Source organism: Girardinichthys multiradiatus, chromosome 6, assembly GCF_021462225.1.
Source record: "Girardinichthys multiradiatus isolate DD_20200921_A chromosome 6, DD_fGirMul_XY1, whole genome shotgun sequence".
Classification (NCBI taxonomy): Eukaryota; Metazoa; Chordata; class Actinopteri; order Cyprinodontiformes; family Goodeidae; genus Girardinichthys; species Girardinichthys multiradiatus.
The window spans coordinates 26,054,232-26,068,270 of record NC_061799.1 but is presented as its reverse complement, the minus strand read 5'-3'; the positions used below and the strand labels follow the sequence as shown (position 1 = coordinate 26,068,270).

The window sequence follows — 14,039 nt, the reverse complement described above, 5'->3', positions numbered from 1 at the left end:
AGCAAAAGTAATAATAATGAAAAAACATAGCCTTTCAGCTAACAATGTCCAACCATTCGTCATTATTAGCTATGATTCATCACTCTTTGTGTTAAGTTTAAATGTTGACAGGAACTTAGAAGTTTCAACTCTACCCATAAGTTTCAGCTCACATGGTTTTCCATACTCAAATGAATTGCCTTTTGGTCACCTTGTAATCTTTGCAAATTATATATCATTTTTCTCTGTTGTGTTAGAGAATTATGGAAAGTTAATGTTAACTAAATCAATTAGGCAAACTTTACCTGATTTAACAAATGTATCAGTAACATTATAACACAAATGTGTTGAATATGTGTGAAATGTCCCTACAAAATTTCCATTTAAAAATGCTTTAATTTTTTAGATTTAACATTCCTATCTGCTTTTTTTATTTTTGCCATATGGATATCTGAGAACAAAACATGTCTGTTTTTCACAGTGCTGAAGTTTTTTAAAACTCAGAAACTGTAAGGTAGACTTTGATCCTTTTGAATGAGAGTAAATGATTAATGAGTTGCGCAAAACTAAAAATAGAGATAATCATCTAAATATAATCAATGTAAAAGCCCTTCACTTGTTATCAGAATATCAGAATTTTTGACAAATTAAGGAAACTCCATCCTTTCCGTACTTAATTTTCATTTTTCAATACTTTTCCAGACTTGGAAGATGCAAAAATCATATACCAAAATTTTCAAGACATCATAGGATCCCTGTTAGCTAGAACAATTCATTTTTCATTCATGAAAAAAATAAATGCAGAACATTTGCAGTGTTTTTTTATACAACATGTCCAGATTTGCTCTGTAAATGTCTTGAAAAACTATATAAATTTTTACTGTTTGCTGACATCCTACACAAAACGGTAATGTATAAGACAGAAAATAAATATTTAAACATCACAATCATTCCTGGAGGGGTTATGTCTCTGTTAAGGAGTCTTTTTTACCTGGCTGGGAAGCTCTGGAGGTGGTTGTAAGCCATGTGCAAAACTCGTAGGTGTGTGTGGCCGGTGAGCATTGGCACACACTTGTCTGTCAGCCAGTTGTTGGTCAGGTAGAGTTCCTGCAGGATGCTGTGGCTTTCCTCTGACAGACTGGATGGTGGCAGGTGCTCCAGCTTGTTGGCTGATGCATTTACGCATCGTAAACTGAATCCAAAAAAAAAATGGGATGAACTGAGTCATTGTTGTGGTGTTTAAGGAATATGAAAATGAAGATGAATCACTAAATTGGAAAACACAGCATGAATTTACTCTTATGTAATGCCAACTTTCATGCTACTAGCTGTAAAATTAATCAGATCTGGTCCAGATGTATTTTATTACCAGAAAAACAACATTTGAAAGTCAATTTTTCTTTTTTCCTGCTATTTTAATATAATCTTACAATCAATCAAGATAAAAGACATCCTCCCAAAAACGTGTGTAGTACTTTTGAAAGCGACCATTTGTGTTTTCTTCTTGTGATTTGTTTTGTTCTTTTCTCGCATGTTTTTGCTCAAATTCCTTATTCAAAGATGTTTACCTGTACTCTGTACAGCTACAGTAAAACGTCTGAGCTGTATGGGAGCAAACTTCATGGACTGCAGGAACGTTTGGTTTTTAAAAACTTTGTATTCGTGAACACCTTCAGTGTAACTCCCTCCTTTATAACCCACGTTGTGTTTTTACTCTCAGTGTACATTTATTGTTTAAAATAGAAAATACACCACTGAATTGTTTCATTAAAATACAATTTTCCTTCTGTCTATAGATTTAATCTGCCTTCCAGCATCTCGCTTATGTATTTTTTCTTTAGTTATTTTTGCCCTTTATCTTCGTACACATGAAGTTTGCCTTCTCTCAGTCTTCTGGTTAAATTAAAGATGCATGATTGTAACAAAAAAACTTAAGAAAACCAGTCAATGCTTAAAGCTACCTGTTGGATTTGAGGAACAGGTTGCAGGGAAGTTCCACCAGTTGATTATGCTGGACATCTAAAACCTCCAGCAGAGGGCGCTCCACTCTGTCAGGCAGCTTCTGCAACTGGTTATGTCCTGCACTCAGCTTCCTCAGACTGTTGCTGCAGAACAACCTGCAGAATGAGAAATATACAGCTGGGTCAGCACTAGAATATGATTGATAAGCAATTTAAACAGACAGACATATGATTAAGATGGATTGATTGCTAAGATGTTTTAAGGCAGGCAGACAAGCAGACCGATATAAAGAAAGATAGTCTGCAGTTACTGTAGAGGGAGGAAAACAGGGAAGGTGAAGGAGAAAGCTGAATGTGCAGATGGGAAAAGAGGAAAATCTGAGAGTAGCAGCGCCTCTAGTGGACCATGTAACTGAAATTTATCATCTTGACACTTACTGGGTAAAAAATAAATGTCCAGACAATACGGAGACCAGAGGTAGCGGTAGAGGTAGTGAGAGAGAACAGGAGAGAAGCCAAGAGCGCAAGGTTGATGCAAGACATGGCAAAGAGTAAAAGGTGCATCTGCACTAACCTTCTAAAAATGCTACATAAAGAGAAGCAGACAGTTCAAAAAGGATCTAGAGGTTACCGACTATCAGTGTGATTTATGAGGCTCTATGGGAGATAGATACATCACTTGACAAAGGGCAGAGAGAATAATGCAGCATTGCTCCAAATTTACAGGGATGTTTGCTGCGGGAGGGAGACTCACCTTGCTGGGAGCTCGGTGATGAGGTTGTGGCTCACGTCCAGAACTTCCAGTTTCTTCGCTTCACACAGCCAGTCTGGCAAGGACTCCATGTGGTTCCTGGAGGGGAGAAGGGGTGATGATGATGAATTATGTGCAGTTTTCAAATTGTGTTACTTAAAATGGAATATAATTTAGTGGAGATAAATGTCCTTTTTCTTCATTATGTAACATTACAGATTCAGTTAAATGGAGTCCTGGCAGTGCTGTCTTACATTGAAAAAGTGGAAATACTGATTTACACTTCCTCAAAACCCATCTTCATTATGCGACTCTCAAGGCCACTTGGTTTTGTCAAGGTTTAAAATAAATTAGGCTTTTAAAAATCAAACGCAGACCCAATATTATGTTTTTCTACCAACTATTAAATCTCTAGCCTATGCCCATCTCTTAATAAAAAGGTTCTGTCAAAGAAAAGAGCAACAGTTTAATATTGGCCATTTTTGTTGGTAATTTTTCTCAATCCATCTACATTCTTCTTTAATAATCTATTTTCCCATGCAGCCATACGATCTTAAAGCATCATTAAGCAAACACACTGATCATCAGGCAAGTGAATAACGCTGATTATCTCTTCATCATGGCATGTCTTGGCAAGTGGATATCTAAGATATCACAATGAGCATTGTGTCCTGACATTTAATGTGTTGAAAGCAAAATAAATGGCCAAACATAAAGAGTCTGACAATGGTCAAATTGAAACTGCTATCCTATGAGAAAGCATCTCCAAAAACAAAGCCTTGCATGATGGTCCTGGTCTGAAGTTGTAACTGTTAATTGAAAATAGTTCACAGTGTGGAGCTGGCAGCGGGGTCAAGGTTTCACTGGGGAGTGAAGACTGGCCCATGTGGTCAGATCTAACAGACAAGCTACTGTTGCTCAAAATGCTCAAGAAGTCAGTGCTGTTTCAGAGAGAAAGACGTCATGGTGAAAACTGTTTTGTCTGATGGATGTTGGCTCTTTCAGCTGGTTAATGCCCTGAGCCACAAAGCAAAAAGGGATCTCAATCCAATCAAGTCTGATCCATGGAAGCTCCACCTCACAGGACTTAAAGGATCTGCAGCTAACATATAGGTGGTAGATACCACAACGCATCTTCAGGGGTCTAGAGGAGTCTGGGCGTTGATGGATCAGAGCTGTTTTGGCGGTACCAACACACCATTAGGGAGGTGGTGTATAACTGTGTAACAGATTGAGTACAGCATGTCTTAAGGCAGAAGCAATTGATAAATAGGAGATTTAATCATTTTTATTCATGATTACCTTCTTTCCTTCCACTTACTTTTGGAAATGTCCGGTAGTTATGAATATGTATGTACTTCAATCTATTAGCTGCGCAATCAAGCTATATTTTTACAGTTCATGCAAACATTTTTGTAATACACAAATACTTTATTTCCTCACCTCGATATATCCATGTAACTGAGATTGGAGGGCACAGGACTGACATCCAACTGTCGTAATTCTGTGGGGAGAAATCCAAACACATTAACCTACAGCAAGGACGGTCTAATAAAAAAGCAGGTAGTTGCGAAATGGAAACGACGACTGGGGAAGGAGGGTAGTGGTGACGACGAGAGAAATGGAATGATGGAGAGGGACAATTAGACGGTTGTATTGATGAGAAAATCTGAGGCATAAGAACAGATGAACATGAGAGGAACATTTCAGAGGGCACATCTACCGTTTGTAACACACTTATAGAGGAGAGGTTTAGGCATAGTTGGCAAACAAGCAAGGCTGTGGTTTAAAGAATAAGCTACCTAATAATGCAGAGCTACACCCACCGTTGTTTGAGGCATAGATCCCTTTAAGAAGGGAACCTTTAACTTTAAGACACGTTATGTGGTTCCTCTCGCAGTGAAGCACCTCCAGCCTGGGAAACAGGGAGGCATCCAGTTCTGTCAGCCCGTTATCCCTCACATCCAGCTGGGTCACATGCCTCAGTAGGTCAGGCTCATCTGGCACCACGATCGAGATCTTATTCAATCTAACAGAGGAGAAAAGGGTTCATCCTCAGCTGGATCAGACTGTCGCCAACATTCTTTGGGGGGTTTTCGTCACAGGGCAAAACTGAGAGACATTAGAAACAATCATGCTTGCACACACTTATAACGGACGGCAGTAACCAACTGACCTAATAGTTATGTTTCTGGACTATGGGAGGAAGCAAGACTACCAGGAGAGGACCGATGTGCAACGGATGCAGGAGATCCCAGGGGATTCAATCTCAGGACCCTCTTAATGCAAGGCAACAGTGCTACCAAATGCACCAGCGTGCAGCCCAAACAACAACCAGTACGGGAATGAAAATCTATTTTAAGTTGTCTGGTATCAAATAACTCGTCCAAGTATCTTTTTTAAAGGGACAATGACTTTAAAGGTTGCTTTTTTACAAACGGCACAAAAGCTAAAGAAAAGTAATAACTGCAACACATTTCAAAATTACTTTGACAAACTTTTAGTGAAGTATTAACTGTAAAATAGTGCAAGTCACTCCAGCTCTGTGCTTTCCTACACAATGACAATGAGAAGGGACCTGATGGGGCCACTGTGGGCAAATGATTTCTTGATTTCGTGCTCTTTAACCGTCTAGTGTCTGTGACGGTATGCACTAAATGTTTTTATTTCTATAATTAGTGGGATTAAGACATGTCAATGAGTACTACAGTCAGGACAAGTATGACCTGCAAATCAAAGTAATGCATGTTCTGGACATAGTTCACCAAGTTCATTCATGAAATCCCTTCTAATTGTACTTTGACTATATCTAGAATGATCTGCCTGGGCTGGTGTACCTTAAATCAATGTGTTTGACACGGAGCAGTCGGAAATTTTGCAAGGTGAGTGTTTCCTGGTTGTTTCCAGCCATGCAAAGCTTCTCCATGGAGGCCAGCCGCTCGAGCACCTGGGGCATGTGGCTGAACTGGTTGAAGGAAAGGCCCAAGTAGCTCAGCCTTTGCAGGGACCCCAGCTCGGTGGGCAGGTCACGTAAACTGTTTCCATCAAGCAGGAACGTCTGCAAACTGAAAGAAGCGATCATGTATTTTAATAAGGATACTTGTTCCCTCTGGATTTACCATGCAACATCGGATCAACACACTACATGGTATGCATCAATAATCAGTTAACGTAATGTCCAGTAGATGGCGGTAGCAGAATAGGCACTTTAGCCATTTAGGAATTTACATGCACACCAGATCATACCAGATCTGTCCTGCAGATTACATTCTCATCTTTACCAGCCCATACTCTGCATTACAGAATGTTTCGCTTCAAATGAGGTCTGAGTTTAAAGGAGTGTCTTAAAAAGTAACCCCAGAACCTTTTCACATTTTGTATTGTTACAACCACAAACTTTACTGTACTTTAATGGGATTTTATGTGAAAGAGCGAGAACAACATCAAGTTGTGTAAAATTGTGTAGGGGATGAAAGGAAAATGATTGATGGCTTTCAACTAAAATCAACAAAGTGTAGCGTGCATTTGTTTTAAGCTTCCCTGAGTTAAGACCCTGTGGAACCCCTTTTGCTGCCATTACAGTTGTAAGTCTTTTGGGACGACTCTACCAGTTTTGCACATTTGGAGAAAAAAGTTTGCAAACTAGTTCATTCTTAATTAGGGCAGATGGAGAGTGTCAATGAACAGCAACTTTCAAATGTTGTCACAGATTTTAAAGCGCATGTAGGTCTGGACTTTGACTGGGCCATTTTAATACATGAATACACAATGTTCTCTAACATTTTTAGTTCAGTTTTGGTCTCATCTGACCACAGCCCCTACTTCATCATGTTTGGTGCGGCCTTTACATGACTTCAGTCAGGACCATATTTGTGGAGTTAAGAAATTATAGTTGTCCCTTAAAAAAAAAAAAATCTTCCCACCTGAGCTGTGGATCTTTGCAGTTAATCTAGAGTTACCATGGCTCTCATTGCTTCTTCTCTGAATAATAATCTCATTGCTCGAAGTGTTAATTTAGGTGGACAGCTATGTCTTGGCGGATTTTCAGTTGTGCCATAGTCCAACCAATGTTCAAATGTTAAATGTTTCTAAACTAACCCTGCTTTAAACCTCTCCCCAACTTTACCCCAGTTCTTGGTCTTAAAATGCTGTTTGTCCACTAATGTTCTAACAAACCTCCTCAACAGGCCTTCACAGCACGGTTGTATTTATACTGAGACTAAACTACACAGAACTAGACTCTAATTACTCTACTTACAAATAAAATACACAGACGTTTTTGATTACTTAACAAGTTCCAGGGCTGTGATTCCTTACTTTAGGCGTTATATAGTCTATTGCCAGCACTGGCTTAGCTACAAAACAGTTTAGTGTCCTACACAATAAAATAAACTGCAGTAAACACACCACAAAGTGCTGGCAATAATTGGCATGTTTATGTGATATAACAAAGCATATAAGTGCAGTTACAGTTTTAGTCAGAATCCTGTAATAAAACTGATTTTTAGTAGCTCAAGGAGACTAATAACATCTATCAGCAAGTGTGCAGACCCAACTTATAATTGATAAAAAAAAAACAAAGAGTAGACAGACAATACTATGTTCTCATCCACTGATCAGGTCAATTTAGGTGAGATCCATACAAACAACACCAAAACAAACTTTGTGTAGACAAAATAAAGGCAAACCAGAAGCACTTCATGAGTAAGGTCACCTTTCACTTGAAAACACAAAGCGCATGGTTTTCTCTTTTAGAACTCACACATTTGGCTATGTAAACATTTGACATTGAGGCAAAGAGAAAAGTGATAGAAAAATATCCACCAAAAGAAAACAAACAATTAAGTATATTAAAGTGTGAACTATATTAAGCCCTTGACTTTACCAAAGATTTAGATCTTGCAATATATATTACTTTTGCTTTCTGAAACTGGTGCAAAAAAAAAAAAAAAAGAAAAGTAAGATGTTATTCCTACTGCTTCAGTGTAAGTTGCTGTTTTTGCTTACTTGTTCATGGCACCCACAGAGCTGGGGACGGAGTCCAAGTAGTTACAGCTGAGGTTGACCTCTGTCAGGGTGGGGATGTCACAAATGGCCGGCGGGAACTGACCAAGGTGGTTGTTGGAGAGGTTGAGGCTGCGAAGACGAGAAAACCTGGAGAAGCAGAGAACGGAGATAGGGAGGGTTATATCTTGTAGAAGATTAATATTGCAACGGTTATAGCATATTCATGAATATATTCATGGGGACTGGAGTAAGGTGTAGCTCGCATATATTCGGCTTTGCCAAATAAAAAAAAGAAAACACAATAAAATTTAACACACCCAAAGACAGAGTGGTTCTAAAGCGTCATATTAAACTGTTGAGCAAACAAGCGAAGCGGGAGTGTGTGTGTTTTTTATTTAACCATCAGAGGCCAGTGGCATTCAGTGGGTCCTCCTATGGCATACTAACCTTCACAAGAGCTGGGCCCTTAGAGGGAAAGAAGACCAAACCCCAAAGTGAATCTTGCAAAATGATCCTGTCTTTATTTATCACACAAACACATAACCAGACATTTGACAGTTTTACACTTTGTATAAACACAAGTTAAACACACATTCACACAGTAGGTTAGGTCAATGGAGATAAAGATACAAAAGATGGCAGAGCTATTGATTATGGTGGCTAAGTAATTTCAGCTGAAAGTGGCTCCAGCTTGAAGTTGGGGGAGATTATGTCAGGAAATGTCTCTTGATCACTAAGTCAGTCTCTGCAAAGTGCTGAGTAAGGCTCATGCCCTCTCCTCAGACTCTCTTTGTGTCATCTCCATTATATCATGTTACGTCTTTCTGACATATGTGATCAGAGATGCTTGCTCCTTCATTTCTTCCATTTACAGGGACTGCTCTTTCACACACAGCGTAATGTCACCTCTGCTCCACATTTAAATAATTCATCCCTGTTCAACGAGACAAAATTCCTTCAACGTTTTAATTTATCCACCTTGCTCCTTGCTGTGCTGCTAGAGGACGGATAATGTGAGCCACTTCTGGTATGATAGCGGTAGCTGCAGGATATCTGTTTGTTTTAGGTTGTAGTGAACTGTGTTTTTTTAAGTAATTGCTTAGCAGACTTCCTTCTTTTTCTGTCTGTAATGATAATGACACACCTACAAAGACGTCCTTTCAAAAAGACATGTTTGAACATGCCAACTTATTGTGCTGTTTGCAGCTGCACCATTTAAATATACACTGCTCAATAAAATAAAGGGAACACTTAAACAACACAATATAACTCCAAGTAAATCAAACTTCTGTGAAATCAAACAGTCCACTTAGGAAGCAACACTGATTAACAATCAAATTCACATGTTGTTGTGCAAATAGAACAGACAACAGGGGGAAATCTTTGGTGATTAGCAAGACACACTCAATAAAGGAGTGGTTCTGCAGGTGGGGACCTATGCTTTCTGGCTAATGTTTTGGTCACTTTTGAATGTTGGTGGTGCTTTCACACTCGTGGTAGCATGAGACAGACTCTACAACCCACACAAGTGGCTCAGGTAGTGCAGCTCATCCAGGATGGCACATCAATGTGAGCTGTGGCAAGAAGGTTTGTTGTGTCTGTCAGCGTAGTGTCCAGAGCCTGGAGGCGCTACCAGGAGACAGGCCAGTACACCAGGAGACGTGGAGGAGGCCGTAGGAGGACAACCACCCAGCAGCAGGACCACTATCTCCGTCTTTGTGTAAGGAGGAACAGGAGGAGCACTGCCAGAGCCCTGCAAAATGACCTCCAGCAGGCCACAAATGTGCATGTGTCTGCACAAACTCCATGAGGATGGTATGAGGGCCCAACATCCACAAATGGGCTTTGTGCTCACAGTCCACTGAGAAGAGGTACTGAGATGAGATCCTCAGACCCCTTGTGAGACCATATGCTGGTGCAGTTGGCCCTGGGTTCCTCCTAATGCAGGACAATGTTAGACCTCATGTGGCTGGAGTGTGTCAGCAGTTTTGATTTTGTTGTCAGCACATTCAACTTTGTACAGAACAAAGTATTCATTGAGAATATTTCATTCATTCAGATCTAGGATGTGTTATTTGAGTCTTCCCTTTATTTTTTTGAGCAGAGTATTTCAGCAGATGTGTCCTGCTATTGGTTTTTAACAGACAAGTAATCACAACTGTGGCTGAAGAAGCCCTGCAACTGTGCCCTTTCTACTTGCAAACTAAAGCCCAAGGAGGATGAAAAACTTTACCCCACCTACGCTTTGGCTTTAAAAGACCATCAAAGAGCAAATGTTGGCTTCTGAAAGGGGTTAGCAGTGCTGCTGAGAGCAGATCAGGTATAATTTTTGATTTGAGAAGCAACATCCATTCACGATCTTTGCATGACATCCCGACCACATTCTGAACCTACAACAGAAAGTTACCACTTAAATATAGTCAATTACACGAGTGATTTTATAGATTCTCCGCAAGAACAGAGTAATTTGTTCTTAAGGTGGCAAGAAGAACAAAGTTCTTTCTGGCTGTGTATTTTATACAGCATAAGAATATAAGTGCAAAACTTTTAGGAGGTCCTAATAGGTTCCTCATGCTGCAGTATTTGCATGTAATGATATTCAGACGTCACACAACAAAAAATGTTCTATTCGGATGATGTGTCAAGAACAAGCTGTGACAACTCCCAAACCTGGGCTGCAAAGACAGAGTGAGAATGTTTTTTTCTGTTCTTGCTGAGTATGTCATGGCTTTGGATATCGAAAAACTGGAGTCAGAAACAACTGGCATCAACTGGTCAGAGCTTCACATATATTGGAAATATCCGGCTGGGAAAATACAAAAAGGCACCTAATGTTTCTTAGATCTATCACACAAATCTCACTTGATAATTTGAAGTGCTGTTTTTTACCCTTTCAACTAAACAAATCAATGCTCTCTGCCAAAACAGATTGTAATAAAATCTGGATGTATTTGGCAAGTAGTACCCAGATGTATCCTGTCGGGAGGCCAAATAAAACCAAAAGGGAGGGAGTACTATTACATTATTAAGCTGGCCTGAAAATAAAAAAGGCCTACAAAAAGCTGATAAATGCCATCAAGCAGCGTCTGTATTTTGGGGAAATCTCTGACAAACCCCTGGTACGGGCTGCCAAGCTACAAAATGGCAAAAAGACAAAGAGGGCATCTAGCTGGTTAACGCTGTGGAGCATTTAACAGTTGAAAATTCAGAAATCTGCTGATAAAGAACAAACATAAGATGGAGAGGAAATATTTATTAGGTGAGCCAAGGTACAGTTTTACATTTGTTGCTTTGTGTACATTTAATGTTCAAAGAATACAGATGAATTTATCAGCAGTTCTGTTTTTGAAAAGCTTTAACTTACTGATACTGATATAAACTGATTTGGATTCCTCTAAAAGAACTATAATATAAGAGCATTTAAAATGTTTTTCTAACATTTCTGCCATAAGTGGTCTTAATTATTTCTATTAAAAGTAGAGAAGATGTAACCTCATTGTGTAAAAGAGGACTTTTTGTAAAACAGGGTTTTACCTTTTATTTAAGCAAAACATAATAATTAAGAACTTAACATTTTATTCAGGGTTAAGCACTTTACCCCCCAAACATGTAGATCTTTACTTTACTTCTACTGAGAGGCTGGCAACATTTCTAAATCCATCATTTTTCATAACAGACATAGGCTGAAAACTCAAAAGAATAAAACAGAGCAACTTTGATGTACTCCGCTCAGCCTTTCTGTTATCTGCATAAATTCTTGCTCTCTTGCTGCCTGAATGAACCGCAGACATTTAAAAAATAGCTTCCATTTTAAAAGCTTCTTAAACCCCTCTAACGTTGTTTTTAAACAACTGAAATAAGCAAAGTTTCAGTCTGGTGACTCCTTGTTCGATTTTTTTTTAATCTTTAGCAAATAAGCAGCTGGCTGTTGACAATTATTACTATGATCATCAATGTATAGTATTTGATACACTGACAATTATATTAACACTGCACTTTTTCATCTGGCCCCCCTAAAATGAAAAGGAATCAGTTAATGCAACTTAAATCATTTCAATCAGCCTTAGGCTCTCTAAACTCTGACTTTCTTTCATGTGTGCTGTTCATAAAGTTTCTAAACCATCATCCATATGTAAATAAAGAGGGCAAGGTTCAACTGTATGCAAAACTTCTCTACTCAGCAAGTGGTGACATCTGTCTCAAAAAGATTTGCACATTAGAAAAGCAGTCATAAGAACTAGAATCCCAGATAGTTTATTATATGTATCCAATTATTAATGGCAGATGATCAGCTAGTTAGATTTCTGAGTGGCAACAAAAGTGAAAAGAACCGTCTGACACAACAGCCCACATCAAAGTAGTACTCTTCTCAACTTCAGCTACTTCATACAAGCCTCTCAAGGGAAATATGGGTACTCAACTAACTATGCTGCATGTTTCTGTCAAAATCCCTCTTTTTTCAGCTAAACTATTCATCTCTTTCTCATTACTGACCTCATTTTCATTCATACTGGGTCAAATGCGGATGAGCCTACTTAGATTTGGCAAAGCAAACTAGATGCTATCTCCCTTGACCAGCAGGGGAGCTGTGGGTCCCATACTCTGGGTTAAAAACTAGTTATTTTCCCTCCAATGTCATCCTCCCTTAACATCAGTCATTACCCTGGAGATTAAAGAAAATAAAGAAGAGTCAAATTAATATTACTATGGCAGGGACTCATAGAAAGACATAAAAGCATGTCAGATTATACATGTAATGCCATGCAAACTGGAGTTATGTAGTGCAGCTAAAAATATATTTAAAAAATATAAATGTCATGCTGTATCATGACTTTGCATACACTGACCCCAAATCTGCAGCTTGCAGCCAAAATGACAGGCAAACGACTCTTGCTCTAACATACTCCCTCGGTTTTGCGCACACACACACACACACACATGCATCACAGAATTACAGTGACAAACATAAAAGTGCATCAGTATATTACATATGGTTTCTCTCTCACACACACACACACACACACACACACACACACACACACACACACACACACACACACACACACACACACACACACACACACACACACACACACACACACACACACACACACACACACACACACACACACACACACACACAAACACAAACACCCCAGTATTTTGCCTGTGGTCTTTAATCTGGGACCATGATAAGCATGCAGCAGATGGTGCACGCAGAGAGAAAAAGTAAGACAGACAAGGCACATTAAAAGCTTCCCTGCATCTATCCTTGTAGGTCTGGACTCTTTTGGCCTACCCTTGCACAATGCTGGCTAGCTTCTTTGGTCATCGTGTGCCAATGGCTCTTGTCCTAGTCTGCTCAGGTCGATGGCTTGCAAGTACGCCGGCGAAACTCAGCTCTGTCCAAATCAGCCAGCCATGTCCTGCTGTTTTCAGTGCAGCCTTACTGTTACAGTGCCTCGTCTCTCAGCTTTTAATATGACACCTTTCCTGTTGCACGTAAGTTATGCTTAGCGCTCATAAAGCTTATTTTGCCACAATGTTCATCTCGAAACTAAGCTCCAAAACACTCCATTCAAAACCTATATGACCAAATATGACTCGGTTTTCCCATCAGTTTTTAAATCCTACCTTAGAGTGCCATGTATTTAGCCCTCTTGATTCACAGTTATAAATAGATTCAGTTATAAATAGATCATATGAAGCCTTGGTTTTGCAAAATATATCAAACTATACAGCTGCAAATCTTTGGAGGTATGTCTCAACAACCTTTGTACATCTAGAGAGAAATCTTGCTGTGGATCTCTGCAGCACCTCTGGAGTTTCGGTGGGCCTCTTGGCTGCTTCTCTGATTAATGCTCTCCTTATTCCAGTCTGTTACTTTAGCTTTGTGGATACCTAAAGCTAACCCATAGATCTGCAGATGGGCCACACTCTTTCCAGTTTCAGAAGATGTAGTGAACAATACTTCATAAGAATGGATTCTGTTTCATAACCTAACCCTAGTTGAAACCTTTTTTGGTCTTCATGATGCCGTTTGTTCACTAAAGGTCTCTAACAAACCTCTGAGGGCTTCATTAAACAGAAGTGTCTCCACAAAATGTGGAAAAGTGGTATTAATACATTTGAAGGGCAGTCTACATGGAAGCATAAGGCAATAGAGTCAAAAAGCAATTATCAGCTCCCTCAAATCATCAACAAAATGTTAAGTCTATCCATAACCTTCTTCCTATCTCAGACACTCGTGTTCCAGCTACATTAAAGGAAAACTGTTTACAAAGTTGGAAATCTGTCCATAGTTTGGCTGATTTAAGAGCCCTTGGAATGAATATTAAACC

The 14,039-nt window shown here is 39.3% G+C and overlaps 1 protein-coding gene across 1 annotated transcript in view; it reads right to left on the bottom strand.

The window, feature by feature from the left end:
- phlpp1 (PH domain and leucine rich repeat protein phosphatase 1) overlaps nucleotides 1-14,039 on the bottom strand; it is a 65,916-nt gene that overhangs the window by 5,970 nt on the left and 45,907 nt on the right. The window contains exons 5-11 of the mRNA XM_047368132.1: nucleotides 7,699-7,845; nucleotides 5,529-5,756; nucleotides 4,518-4,720; nucleotides 4,135-4,195; nucleotides 2,695-2,790; nucleotides 1,941-2,096; nucleotides 971-1,171 (exon numbers count right to left, since the gene is read on the bottom strand). Coding sequence (XP_047224088.1) covers nucleotides 971-1,171; nucleotides 1,941-2,096; nucleotides 2,695-2,790; nucleotides 4,135-4,195; nucleotides 4,518-4,720; nucleotides 5,529-5,756; nucleotides 7,699-7,845 — 1,092 coding nt within the window. The remainder of the gene's footprint in view (nucleotides 1-970; nucleotides 1,172-1,940; nucleotides 2,097-2,694; nucleotides 2,791-4,134; nucleotides 4,196-4,517; nucleotides 4,721-5,528; nucleotides 5,757-7,698; nucleotides 7,846-14,039) is intronic.